Source organism: Musca autumnalis, unplaced genomic scaffold (genome assembly GCF_047663935.1).
Source record: "Musca autumnalis isolate F117 unplaced genomic scaffold, ASM4766393v1 scaffold_3, whole genome shotgun sequence".
Lineage (NCBI taxonomy): Eukaryota > Metazoa > Arthropoda > Insecta > Diptera > Muscidae > Musca > Musca autumnalis.
Window position 1 is genome coordinate 245,770,025 of NW_027411866.1, and position 14,717 is coordinate 245,784,741.

Below are 14,717 nucleotides of genomic sequence, written 5' to 3' on the forward strand. Positions count from 1 at the left end.
TGTACCAAATTTTAGCCATTTCGGTGTTATAATGAGGCTAAACCCTTCAAAACACCGAAAATTGGGATGTACCTTTCCATGGGATGTACATTAAAGACTGGACCGATACAGGTAAATTTCTGGGAGAAAGTTTTGCATCCCAAAAAAGGACGAAATATCAAATTTTAGGCATTTTGGTAGTATAGTGTAGCTAAAACCTTCAAAAATACCGAAAATTGGGAGATATCGTCCTATGGAGGCTATATGAGGGCGTGTGACGTATACCGACAAATTTCATATGGAATGTTTTATACCCCAAATGAAGACTAACCACCAAATTTCAGCCATTTCGGTGGAATATTAAGGCCACGACCTTCAAAATACCGAAAATCTGGAGGTACCGTCCAATGGGGACTATATGAAGGCGTGGAGCTATACCTACAAATTTCCGGGGGAAAGTTTTATACCCCCAACGAAGACTAAATACAAAGTTTCAGCCATTTCTCTGCGATAATGAGGCTAAAACCTTCAAAATTCTGTGGTGAAATGGGAATAATACATTCAAAATATCTTAAAGTGACGCGTACTATATATGGGGCGTTGTATGGGGACTCTACCAAAACGTGGACCTACAGTGAATCACAGTCAAAAGTATCCACTTCAGTTTCTTTCATTAAAACTGCGATTGCTAAGAATTGGTTAATGATATCGATTTCATTCCTTTTTATATTTTTTACATTAGTGTCTTAACTTAAATATAATAAAATAAAATTAACAAAATTCAGGTAAATTTAGATAAAAAAAAATAAAAATGGTTAAAAAACATCGATTTCTACCTCACAGCAAAAAGTATGCACTCTAAAAGTTTCATGAAACAAAAAGGATTTTTTAGGGGTTTCGGCCTTTATATGACATCCCTTGTTATTCTTTACAGCTTTTAGCCTTTTTGGCAAAGATTTAACTAAGTTTTCGGGGCAAGATATCGGAATTTTTCCCCATTCTTCTTGCAAGGCATATTTCAGGGTTCCTATACTTTAGATGTTACGATTTTTTATATTTATCTCCAAAATACTCCATAAATTATCTATAGGATTCAAATCCGGTATCGGGGACGTGTTTGAATCACTTTTGGACAGTTACATTGCATCCATTTTGGAAAAATATATGATTTGTGCTCGGGCTCATATATTGATAAAATTGGAATGTTGTCCCAAATCGATAAAGACACGATTTCCTACACCGGAAGCACTCAAACAACGCCATACCACAACAGAGTCTCCTCTGTGCTTTACTGTTGAAATTGTGTGTTTAGGGTCCAAGGCGGTATTTGCCCTATGACATACCTTAATTGGTCCATATGACCAAAACAGGTTAAAGTTGTCTTCATTGCTTTCATTGGCAGCCTGTTTTGGTCATATGTATGGACCAATTTAAATCCTATTTTTTTTATAAAATTTAATATAATTTAATACATACTAAAAAAATGAACATACCTATACACAATCAAAAATTGTGAAGTCCCCTGTATGTTCAGGGGGTCCATTACAGTAACGGAGTGCGGATAAATGGCTTTTATGGGATATGAGAACAATATCTTCCACTTTTATTAACACGATATTAAGGAGGAATGGGGCTAATACAAAAGGTTTACGTAACGTATGGGCAGGGATCTGAAGCATTCGCCCATATTTATGAATAACATGCTGCTATATTTGACTACTATATATATCGGATCACTCTTTGAAGTCTCTAGACTTCAAATCCATTGAATACTTGCCGTAAAAATTCGACAGAAAGTTAAATAGAGGCCTATTTTATGCTAAAATTACTCGAAAGCGGTACCACGGGGGGGATATATCACCGGATTACACTAAAACACTCCTTGATTTATTGTTTGGAGGCTCGAATATAATAAAAATAAATTCAAAAGCCAAAAAACCCCATCATTTTGTTAATAATATTTTCTGGATTTTAATTCACCACTAAATGCATACTTAAAAAAGTTACCTTTATATGTTATAAGTATAATATCTCTATGTCGGTGCAATCAAAAAAATTTTGAGAGGTGGAAACTTTATTTTGACGCTTACTGTATTTTGATAAGTGAATATCAGAACACAAAACGATTGGGGACACGGCACGGTAATGACTTTTTGCACATTGCGACCAATTTTTTGCAAATATTTTTTTTTTGTCAAATATTTTATTTTGTTTTTCGGACCTCGTTAAAGGACATTTCGTTTTACTTATTCCGTTTCTAAAAATTTAATTTTTTTCCAATATTTTTAACGCTAAATGCCTCGGGACACAGAAACCAGTCTTTTCGCAATATTCACCCATGTATTAAAATTCCCACAGTTATCTTAAGTATACAAACTATAGTTTGGAATCCCTGTTATAGATTTGACTACAAAATATACCCAATTCCATCGTCGATAACATTGTTAAAGGTGATAATCCAAAATAAATTGAGGTGATTTGTGGGCATGAAACTTATTCGAAGACGCTAACAAAAAAAAACCCGGCATTCAAAATAAACTAAAGCACGTTTTTATGATTGCTCATCACTTTTTGCGCCTCGTATTTTGGCACACAAAATTCTTCCTTTTTCTTTTCCAATTCTAAAATTTTGCACCTTCTTCACCCAAAATTTGCATTTACAAAAATAATATTTATTTTCTATACACAACACAAAGTTTATTCACCGACCGATGATGACGACAACAACTGGACAGAGGAAGAACGACAACTGAACTTCTTTTTTCTTTTGAATTTCTTTTGTTTATTGTCCAATACAGACTAACCCATCAGCTGCTATTTTCGTAGGAAGCAAACGCGCGCAGAACAAGAAGATTCAAAACAAAACGTGCGAATGGTTAAACAGAACTAAACCGACGAAACCAAACCAGCTAATCGAATGTTTTGTTTTTCTACGGACAGACATACTATCTGTGATAAGTTTGTTGGGATGTGTGGGTATGTTTTGTTTGTACCGGCAAACTACGAGATTCTGTCTGTTTATTTTCTTTTTTGTTTGTTTTCCTCCGCAAAAGAAATACAAATTTTAAGGCTGTGTGATGTCAAGAGAGTAGTAAATTTCTCTTCGTTCGCGGCGTATATTCAGCTGTTGTTAACCCTTAAATGGCAACACAAATACAACAGCGCACTAGAAAATTGAGTTTGAAATCTGGCATTCCGTCTGCATTAACCACTGGAATATATAATTTTCTTGGGGGACGGACCCGGTTATTTGACCCAAAAGTCCGGGTACAAAACCCGAGTTAGATCCGGCTCTACTGAACTATCATTAGAAAGCTAATGGAAATGCATGGTAGAACAAGAAAAGGTAGCAGCAATACCCAGCTGACTGAACTGGGATGTAGTGTTACCCCAGTTTTTGTAAAAAAATTTATTCTTCTCACACGAATTGTCAAATTTTGTAGATCGATTTACTCGCTTTAGCGCAAATGTAGAGCGCTGATTTTTAAATGAGGAATCCTTAACGATATATGGAACGGGTATACTAAAAATTAGATGTGTATGTCATCTGGGGGCTAAGCTATGAATGCCTAAATTATTACGAATATAGACGAACGAACAAAAATAAGTTACAATAACTGGGGGTTAGTGTCAAATTCCATTCGACATTTTATGTATTTATTTCTATGTTCGATGTATATTAGGGATATATATTTTTGAAGAACAAATTTATTCATCAGAAAAAAAAAACTATTTCCCATAAAGACGGCTTCATATCATTGACATGTAACCTCCTCCAGGTCCGAACGACATGCCGCACACTAAAACATCGCTTATAGAGGCGGTACAATATTTGTTAATATGTGTGGTATTTTGTTAAACTTGAAAAGAATAAAGCCCTAATAAACATGTGCTTTTTTGTTTTCAAAAGCAAATGATTGAAACATCTTCTCTTTTTTCAATGAATTACCAGCGACCCGAAACATTTTTGCAAGTATTCTACTTTCTGCGGGAAATTATGCATTTAGTGGAATGATATGGAAACATTCAAATTGAAAATCTAACGAGTTTTCATTCATGTTTTCCAAAATATTCAATCAAATGTGAAAAAATATTAGTTTTTTAAATTCCAATAATTTATAGACATTTCCTTGTTTTGTTTACATTTACGTTGACACTAAGGTTTACAAACAAAAACAAATTCCTTTGTGGTTGTTGTTCGAGTTGTATTTGTTGTAGTATTAACTTTACCTTGTATTTGTTCTAACATGATGGAAATGTCTATCCAACAAGTGGTCATACGATGAGGTTATTTTCAGGTGTTCAGGTGATATAGCCTAAAAATCGAATTTTTCCATAGCACCCTCAAATAGTCGAAAATGAACCCATTATAAGTGCACGCTTAAAATATGCCAGATTATAGCTCGCACTTTAACATTTCCAAAATGGTGCAATCATGGTTTAATAAGAAAGGGTAGCCAAAGCTTTATGTCAATTTAAATTTTTTCATTCGAGTATTCCTAAAACTTCACAACAATACCCAGTTGTTCAAGAAATAGCAATTGTCTATTTTGACATAGTTATGTAACTAGTTACTCATTGATCCTAGTTACTTTACACCCAAAAAAGGCACACAAAATAGCCTATAGACTGCTTTTGTCATTAGAAATGGGCTTCCCTGCCTATCATGTCAATTCACTAGTTACAGGTAATGCGGCGTGTAATATATTGACTATTTTATAGACTACCGATGGATAGTGTAATCGACAATGTTTCTCTCTTGTAATCTATTTTCAACATTATTTCTTTCTTAAACAAAATAGAAAAAATATTCTGTCATTTTGTTTATTCATAATTAAAAAAAAAAAACTTATAGATGCCTTTGTTGTGAAAAAGTTGAAGATACAAAAAAGAACGTTTTACGAGCTAAACATAGATAGGATGAATAATTTAAGAAGAATTTTTATAATATATGTTGTGGTAAGTATTGACACATATCTTGACACAATTCATTATCGCACCATTTCATTAAACTTCTATACATTTTATTCCAGGAACGTTTGAATGATCTGAAGGACCCACGACAAAAACATTCCGAGGACCAAATAAACATAAGTCGCTGTATCAAGTAGTCATACACTAGTTCCAGTATCAAGGATCAAGATCTATATGTATACAAGATTATATCGTCCTTTGTAAAATATTTGCACTCCATGTAATAAAATATCTGACTTCAAGTTACTAGAATTTGTGCCTATCATTTCTGACTACCGAATTGACTGGTTACTGGTAATGCAGTGAAGGGACAATTGGGTTTCTCAAGACTATCGATTTGACTGGTTACTGGTAATGCAGTGAGGGGACAATTGTCTTTCACATGACTATCGAATTGGGTGGTTACTGGTAATGCAGTGAGGGGACAATAGACCCCTTCCTATGACATCCCCATGTTAAATTCACCAGTCTATAACATTGCGAGTAGATTGGGTGGTAACTAGGGGTGTTTACCAGTAGGCAGCAAAATTGCTAGTTATTCCCTAGTTACCCGAACAACTGGGATATAAACAAACTCTGTATGTGTGTGTGGTGTTTGAATAATACATATGCCAAACAATTTTAAAAACAATGGAATTCAATGATTTTGAATATTGTTTTTAGACCATTTGTATGGAAGAAATTCGTCAGATTTGCATTGAAACAATCATTTTATCATATTCACAACTCGATTATGTGGAGAAAACTTAGCATTTCATTCATTTTTCGCGTTTTTTATAAAATGCTCAAAAAATGCATTGTAAACAAACCCACTTGTTGCTTAATTTTGAAGTTTTAGGAATTCAGGAAAAACAAGGGTTCTATAGATTTTTTCATTTAAATCTACCTCTTTACTTATACCATGGGTGCAATATGTTTTAATATGTACCTACATATATCCAAGATTGGCTCAAATCAACATTTATCACAATACCCAAGAAAAACAATGCAAAGACCTGCAGCGACTATAGATTAATAAGTCTAATGAGACACGCTCTTAAAATATTTTTAAAAATAATACATAGACGAATCTATCCGATCTGCGAAGCACACATGGGACAAACACAATTTGGATTCAAGAAAGGCATGGGGACACGAGAAGCATTACTAGCTGTACAAGTATTAATACAAAATTGTCGAGAGGTACAAAAATATGTATTTTATGTTTCGTAGACTACGAAAAAGCGTTCGATACGGTAAATCATTAAAAATAACTTCGGTGGAGAATATCCACAAACAAAAAACAAGGGAACTGATGAAATTCTGTGGCGAGAATCGAAACTATAGTATTCCCTGCCTTACCCCTTGGCGAGCAATGCCAAATGTTTTCCACTAATAAACTAGTTGTTTTAAAATATTAAAACAACAACAATGGGATTAGGTCACACTATTTTGAAAAAAACAAAATTGCAAATGCTATCCCAATAAAAACACCACAATATTTCTAAGTAAATCATGATAAATTGATAGAGATCCTACTTTCAATCGGATTGGAAGACAGTGATATAAGCTGCATTAAAAACCTATATTGGGGAAACAGATAGCAATCATTCAAGTAGATAATGAATTAACTGACGATGTTCCAATTTCAAGAGGTGTAAGACAAGGCTGCATATTTCCCCACTTTTATTTAACATACATACGTATATTCCAGGAAAATATTCGAAGAATCTATACGTGGAAAGAATACTGGTATCCAACTAAACAACGCCTTAATAAATAATATACGCTATGCCGACGACACCGTATTAGTAGCATGCAGTATAGCTGGACTACAAAAAGTAATAGACGCAGTAACACAAAATAGCGAAATATACGGATTAACAATCAATGTTAAGAAGATAAAATATATGGTAGTAAGCATAAATCATGCCGACAATAATACGCCACTGAAGAGAAATAACGCTGAAATAGAGCGAGTGACAACTTACAAATACCTCGGAATTCAAATCAACGATAAATGGGACATATCAAAAGAAATTAAATGCCGAATAGAAATGGCAAGAAACAATTTTTTCAGACACAACAAAGTTTTACTTAGCCACGACATAAGTCTTACCACAAAAATACGATTTGTAAAATGTTACATATGGTCCGTTTTATTGTACTCTGCTGTAGATGAAAAAATACTGAACTCGTTTGAATCGTTGAAGTCGAATTTTAAAGATCACATGGACCGAGCACATTACAAACGACGAAGAGTTAGAACGCATGAATGTCGAACGCCAATTAATAAAAAATATAAAAACACAAAAAACCGCATATCTTGGTCACATTATGAGGCATGAACAATATAAGCTTCTGCAAACAATTATCCAAACAAAAATCGATGGGAGAAGACCGAGAGGGACGGGAAACATCATGGCTCAAAATCATTCAAGATTGGACTGGACACCATAACGAAAGAACTTTTCTGAATACCGCCAAAAACGGAAACATATTTGCACAAATTTTGCTGGTGCATGGTTTTATGACCCATGCATGGAATACACGAGGGTAGCTCTGGTGTGGAACTATCGATAATACGATGGTTACAGTTGCTTAACGTACACATACCGCCGATAAATAACTGTACTCCAGATTTTAGGCCCAAAATTAGCCCGTTTTTGGAAGGTCATAATCGTCTGGTCTTGGGGACTTTAATGTTCATCATGAGGTGTGGCATTCGGTCCTCGGAAACGAACAGAGGGTATAACGCTGGTTGATCAGATTGATAGTACGGAGAGTGTTAATGGAGAGTGTCACAGTTCGTCAGACATAACCATCGTATCATCTGGTCGGATAGATTACGTTACTTGACAACCCGTCGTTTCCCTTGGGTCAGACCATCTCCCCACAATTGTATCCATCAGCAGACCGCCCGATTTTATCACTTCTGATTGCCGCACTTTCATCAATCAGGAGACAGTTTTTTTACAGAGTTTCAGTGAGTTCACTTATCACCGCTTCGGGTAGCAGAAAGAACGTTCCGAGACAGCATCTCTGCTGCAGTGGCTCGTCATATACCTGCCGGTCGAATAACCAAAGTGAGATTAAACTTCCCAGCAGAGCCGGCGGGATTAGAAAATAAGTATGATGTGCTTTGTCGAGTCAAGCCCAATGACTCAGGGACAGAGAGCTTACACTAGAAATTAACAGGTTGGTCGGGGAGACCAAGAGCAATTCGTGGCTAGGTCATATAAAGAGTTGTGACATTATTTGTGGACAACGGTTAAGTCACTCTCGAATCTTGGGAAGAAGGAAGATAGGACCTCAGTCCTGTCCATCCATCTAAACCAGAGCTGAGCAAAATCGAGAGAGAGGCAAATTTAAGGGAGAATTAATATTTAATTTTTCTTGACGTTTAATTACTTTTTTCAACATTTTTTAAACATTAATGTTGTCTAAAATCGTCCACAATGCAAATTATTAAAAAATATAAATAAAAAATGTCATAAACTTTTAATTGTTTATGGTTCACAAAAAACTAAGAGGACGTTTTCTCAACCCCTAATCTAAACATTGTAATCACACTACAGTGCGCAATTTCAATCGGATCGTTATCAATGGGCGTTGATAGGGTCTCGGATGGAAAGATGCCTATTGTTTTTGGTGATGGTCGCATAATATTCAGGGGTCGGATGGTCAAAAAACTTATTTTGAAAAAAGGTCAACGTTTTATTGCAAATCGAATATTTCCTCTTCTATAAAAGGGCATACCAAAAGCAAATGAAAGTAGAATATATTACCTTTACATCGAGATAGTCCCAATTTACATTAGGCGAGTTTACTTGCGGCAATTGTCAGTTTGTGGGTGAGAGAGGGTGTTGAGAGGCAAAGGGTTACCATATACCTCACCTCTCTCTCCATCAAACTAACAATTGCCGCAAGTAAACTCGCCTAATGTAAATTGGGACATATCGCAATAGTTGCCAATCCAACCCACTTTTCATTTTTGCGATTTAATTGAAATGCCGAATATCACAACTTTGTTTGCGGACCTTCCCAAAAGCAAATCTTGAGTACTAAATTAGAAAATCCCACATTTACATTGATGCAAAGTAGGTGAGCGCAAGTGGCCCAATAACGGAGATATTGCTAATGTCGGCAATGCATCCCATTTTTTGTAATCACGCTAAAGGTTGGATAATCACAAAATTTTGTGGAATGATGGGAGTCACACAGAGAAAGAAGCCTATTGATTTTGGTGATGCCCGGATAATACTCAGGGGTCAGGAAGGGAATACAAATTTATGTAAAGAAAATTCAACGATTTATTCTTGTGCAAATATCTCCGGTTCTAGTGAGGTATTTCAAAAGGAAGGCTCGTCAATGGAAGAAGAAAAGGTGGCCAAATAAGCGAGATATCGCAAAAGTCGGTAAAGTATCACATTTTTTTTATTCATTTTTTTGTAATCACGCTACAGGTCGTAATTTTGATCGGATCGTCATGAAAGGAAGAAACAGTAGTGATGGTCGGATAATACTAGGTGTCGGAATGGGCAAAAAACTTACCGTATGCAAAACTCATATTCGAACACCACCCAAAAAATTTATACATGTGTTAAAATTTTAGTGGATTATGTACAAATATCTAATATTTTGGTTAGATTGAATGTCTGTAGTCGGTGTTTAGACGTTCAAAGTTAATGGGAAAGAAAATTGAGTTTATGGGAGAGGGAGTAAAGAGGAATAAGAAGGGGTACACACACCCCTGTACTCGCAAATTCTGTTTTGTTTCTTTATTCTTCCCAGTTTTTTCTGCATTTTCTTTCATTTTATTTTCTCCGCCGGCAAATAAAAAACAGCTCATACATTTTAATTAAAAAACTTTTGTGATGAACAATAATTTGAACTAAAAATTGTCAGTAAAAATGAATAGTAAACATATACATATGTATTTATCAAATTTTTAATAAAATTTAATTTAATTTCTATAAGAAATATCGACTTAGTATTGCCTTTGAATGATCAAATGAGAAAATGAGTGTGAAGAAGAATCAGGAAGTTGACAAAAACATTATTTGCGTGTCTAAACTGTAAGAAAATTTTAAAGGAAATTGAGAAGAAAATTTGCCATTCCAGTTTGAACGTATAAACACGGAATCAGGAAATAAATGAAAGAAACAAATCCATTTATTAAGTTATTCCGACAGCAACAGCTAGATGGCGTTTTTATATAAAATATGGCAAGCAAAATTCATGATCGAACAGGTGGCAATTCTTTATTTATGTTGTAAATAACTGGATTTTTTAATGTAATTGTTTAGTTTTTTGTGGTTTACGATTATTTTGAGCTCCGTGGTATAAAATATATACAATTTACAGCAATTATTACCAAAATATAGTCATGGGAAAAAATCTAAAGAGGTTTCCCTCTCAGAAAAGGCGCTAAGCTATCAAATTTTGAAATTTTTATTTACATGACAAATACCTCTGCTTGTGCTTGGCGTATTAATGACATGTAAAATGCTAATCAAGAAGACCAGCAAGGCTTTAAATGAGTATCAATTTGATTTTCGACAGTAGTCAAATATAAAATTAATAATTAATTATTTTAGTTCAATTCGCCTTAAGTCATTTGGTATTTTCCCCAGTATCTCCCTAAAAGAATTGTTTACCAGTGAAAAGCTTATGCACAGGGTAGTGGTGTAGGGTATCATCACATAGTCTGTCCCGTTTCGAATATAGCCTGTACCCACTTGTTTTAGTAATAATAAACTAAAATTTGCTTTTTCTTTATAACATTTACATGATTTAGAATTAGATGTGGTATCGGCAAAAGCATACTTTTAGGAGGTCACGTTATTGTGCTATTGCGTGAGTGCGTGGTTTTCAAATTAGTTGTGGGCAAGGCACATTAAAGAAGGTAGCCGACTCGTATCAGCTGATTGAACATGAAATGTCAAATAAAATTGTTGTAATTGTGAAATGTAAACAAACATCTTGTTCTGATTGGCCGAAGCTAAATCGCTGCAAATTTAAGCGCCAAGGCGAATTGATTCTCTTTACAAATTTTGACGTATTATGTTACGGCAAAAGTTGCTTTGTTGTAGCAATTCGCCGAATCGGCTACCTTCTATATTTGCCTTGGTTGTGGGTGTACTTATCTCTGCATAAATATGGTACGTATTGCACAATGTTACCTTCATAATTACGCTATGGACTTTATAATATTTGTAGTAATTATTTTTATGTATTAATAATTTTTAAATATTTCCACTTTTTAACTTGTGCAACACTGTACCTGAAGATAATGTTCTAGCGTTTATATTACGCGACAATTGGAATAATAAAACACCATTATCATCTCATTCTGTTACACATGATTTTATTTAAAATCATAAACAATGTCAGTCAAGCCTCCAGCGCCTACCAGCCAGCAACTTTAGTTGAAATTTAGATAGAATATTTAGGTCTTTCAGTTGTCGATTGTCGATTAGTTGAACTTGGAGGACGTTTTTGTTAAATACGCGTATGTAAATAATAATATTATTAATATGGAAGAAGAAAATTATGTGATTTTTGATTGTGATATTGGCAATGATGATGCCTGGGCTCTGATTATGTTAATCAAAGCAGAAAAGTTTCTACAAAAATTAGCTGACAATGGAAAAAATGTAAAAGGAATAGCGAAACCTTTTAAAATTCTTGGTGTTACTTGTGTTCGCGGAAATACAGATGTTGATAACGGGGTGAAAAATGCTCTACGTGTTTTGGATAGTGTTGATCGATTAGATGTAAGTTGATAGATACATTTATTATATTGATTCCGCGGTTGTTTATTTCACTGCTATGTAATATATCTACTGGGAATTAAACTATCCGCACTCATCTTTGTTTCCCCGCAAGGCCGAAGAAAATATTTACTTATTTTTGTTTATATGTGTTTCCTCTTTTCAGATACCTGTCTATCGAGGATGTGAAAACTCAATAATACCACCCAACTTTGAACACCGGCACTTTCATGGCAAGGATGGTTTCGGAGACGTGCCAGATTTGCCTCATGTAACAAAAGTAAAGGCGCAAACTGAACATGCTGTCAATTGGATGTATTCTAGTGTTTGTAAGGTAAGAGCTTAAGGTGTCAGGACATAAACTGCTGGCTTTCTTGCTTAATCCATTTCCGGTGAAAAAACTAAAAGGCAATGGTCACCCACGTTCGAATTTGGCTCAGTCTTTTTTATTATTTTTCCAGAAACGACTTAAGCAGGAATATCAGGCCTTTAGGCCTTTAGTTGGAATCCAAGGCAATCTTAAATAATGATTAATTTTCCTACTTTTTGAACAGTATCCAAATAAGATAGACTTCATCTTGGTCGGACCTCTAACAAATTTTGCCGTGTGTATTAATATGTATGGTCGAGAGTTTTTGGATAAAGTTCGGGATATTTATATAATGGGTGGCAATTATAGAGGTAAGATTTCGAAGTTAATTCTATAGAATATTGTAAAGAAAAATTCGATTTTCGTTTTGTATTTTCTAGGGAAAGGCAATGTGACCAAAAGTGCTGAATTTAATATTCGCTTAGATCCTGAAGCGGCCCATATAGTATTTGAAAGTGTTACAAAGCCAATGCTGGTGGTGCCATGGGAGACCTGTATCGATGGTGAAATGAATTATGATGCGGTAGGGAAAACTTTCATTGCATTTGAAAGCCAATTATAAAAATAATTTACATTGTTGTTATTCTTCAGAATTGGCGTTTTGAAGTTTTGTCCAAAGTAGATTCGAAAGTCATGCAACTAATGAATACTGTGGAAACTTCCTTTCTTCGTCCTTTGGGTTATGTGAAATGGATTATTTGTGATGCCATCTTGGTGGCAGCGTTTTTATTTCCTGAAGTATTAATAACTAAAAGTCGCCTTTACCATGCTACTGTGGAGCTAGCAGGACAACATAGCCGAGGTCAAATGATACTCGATCACAAGCGCAAAGATGAGGGCAATAGTAGAATTGTTATGTCATTGCATAAGGAAAGATATCAAAAAATTGTAGCCTGGACCGGAGGTCTATTGGCAGATGATGACATTGAAAAGGTGTTGTGTGAGAATAAAGAATAAAAATTACGTATGTAATTAAATACGTTTAAAAGGAATTCACAGATTAAAAAAAAAATAAAAAATTTATACATACAGTATGCAAAGTTCATATTCGTACACACCTTAAAAATGAATAAAATCGTTATTAATTCCATATTTTATGTGCCAATATGAAATAATTGATAGGAATTGCCATAACGAAGAAAGATTTGAGAATAACAAAACAAATTTTTAATTTATTCCGTCATTTAGGTATAGATGGCGCCTGTGTGGGTGGCAAAGTTCGTATTCGTACACCTATAAGCACTATATATTTGGAGTTTTTAAGGATTTTCAAAGCAAAATTCCGCAATTTTTTGTTCTTTTCTTCTTTTGGAATACCTCTGCTATAGAAATATGTACAAATAACGGTAATTTTATTAAAAATGTTGCATGAATAAAAAGTCGGACGAATATTTGAAATACTTAAGAAAAATGTGCTAGATATGAGTAACTATTGCAATTTATTCTAGAATTTTGGACGAAAATAGCTAATAGCCGTCTTTCTGTAACAATATTCGAGGTCTAATATGAAAATAAATGTTGTCAGCGTTTGGAAATGCAAAGAAACGTAATCCGGGCTTAGGTAAAGTAAACACACTTTTGGGTTTTTATTGGTGAAAATCGCAAGTTTCGTTTTATATTTGACATTAAATGTATTGAAGTTTTAGAATAGGGTTTCGAAAATCATTTTATGTCAAGAGATATCGGAAATTACGATGAATAATAAATTTTTAAGGAAGAAAATTTCCCCGAAAATAATGCGTTTTTTCAAAAGGTTACCCCACGTTCTTTCCTGGACAATTTACTTCATTCTTTTGACATTTTTGTACTCATTTTGGATCCTCCGGTAAAGAAATATAATTTTCAAGAAGTAAAAACCATTATTTTCGCAATTTTGGCAGCCATAACCCTCGTTCATAGTAAGCGTATAATTTTAGTCGTACGCAGACAGTATGACAACTTCTACAGTTTAAATTTTCTTCATAATTTCTCACAGTTTTCGACATAAAATGATTTCCGAATCCGTATTCTAAAACTTCAATACATTTTATGTCAAATATAAAACGAAACTTGCGATTTTTACCAAGTAAAAACCAAAAATGTGTTTACTTTACCTAAGCACGGATTGCATTTCTTTGCATTTCCAAACGCTGACAGCATTTATTTTCATATTAGACCTCGAATATTGTTACAGAAGGACTGCTTTTAGCTATTTTCATCCAAAATTTGGGAATAAATTGCAATAGTTAATCATATCTAGCATATTTTTCTTAAGTATTCCAAATATTCGTCCGACTTTTTATTCATGCAACATTTTTAATAAAATTACCGTTATTTTTACATATTTCTATAGCAGAGGCATTCCAAAAGAAGAAAAGAACAAAAAATTGCGAAATTTTGCTTTGAAAATCCTTAAAAACTCCAAATATATAGTGCTTATAGGTGTACGAATACGAACTTTGCCACCCACACAGGCGCCATCTATACCTAAATGACGGAATAAATTAAAAATTTGTTTTGTTATTATAAAATCTTTCTTCGTTATGGTAATTCCTATCAATTATTTCATATTTGCACATAAAATATGGAATTAATAACGATTTTATTATTTTTTTATGGGTGTACGAATATGAACTTTGCATACTGTACGTGTCAAGTAG

The 14,717-nt window shown here is 34.2% G+C and overlaps 2 protein-coding genes across 8 annotated transcripts in view; one reads left to right on the forward strand and one right to left on the reverse strand.

The window, feature by feature from the left end:
- Positions 1–14,717, reverse strand: part of LOC141399233 (nucleoside hydrolase) — a 28,521-nt gene that overhangs the window by 13,375 nt on the left and 429 nt on the right. The window contains exon 1 of one of the 7 annotated variants that reach the window (XM_073977602.1): positions 2,784–2,964. The exons of 1 other annotated variant lie outside the window; for it this stretch is intronic. The gene's annotated coding sequence lies outside the window, so the exon portion shown is untranslated. Of the gene's footprint in view, positions 1–1,472; positions 1,555–1,986; positions 2,965–14,717 lie in introns of those variants that run through there. 5 more of the 7 variants (XM_073977597.1, XM_073977601.1, XM_073977598.1 and 2 more) reach the window with 5 other exon arrangements.
- LOC141399235 (nucleoside hydrolase-like) lies at positions 11,316–14,651 on the forward strand. Its single transcript, XM_073977607.1, has 5 exons — positions 11,316–11,711; positions 11,875–12,042; positions 12,263–12,389; positions 12,459–12,601; positions 12,670–14,651. The coding sequence occupies exons 1-5, from the start codon at positions 11,472–11,474 to the stop codon at positions 13,033–13,035; spliced, it is 1,044 nt and encodes a 347-aa protein (XP_073833708.1). The 5' UTR covers positions 11,316–11,471; the 3' UTR covers positions 13,036–14,651.

What these genes read in the sequence shown, in the direction of transcription:
- LOC141399235 (XM_073977607.1), top strand. Translation starts at nt 11,472, where the DNA reads ATGGAAGAAGAAAATTATGTGATTTTTGATTGTGATATTGGCAATGAT. An exon ending in AATGGGTGGCAATTATAGAG is followed by an intron (nt 12,390 to 12,458) that starts GTAAGATTTCGA and finishes TGTATTTTCTAG; the next exon opens with GGAAAGGCAATGTGACCAAA. An exon ending in GTGAAATGAATTATGATGCG is followed by an intron (nt 12,602 to 12,669) that starts GTAGGGAAAACT and finishes GTTATTCTTCAG; the next exon opens with AATTGGCGTTTTGAAGTTTT.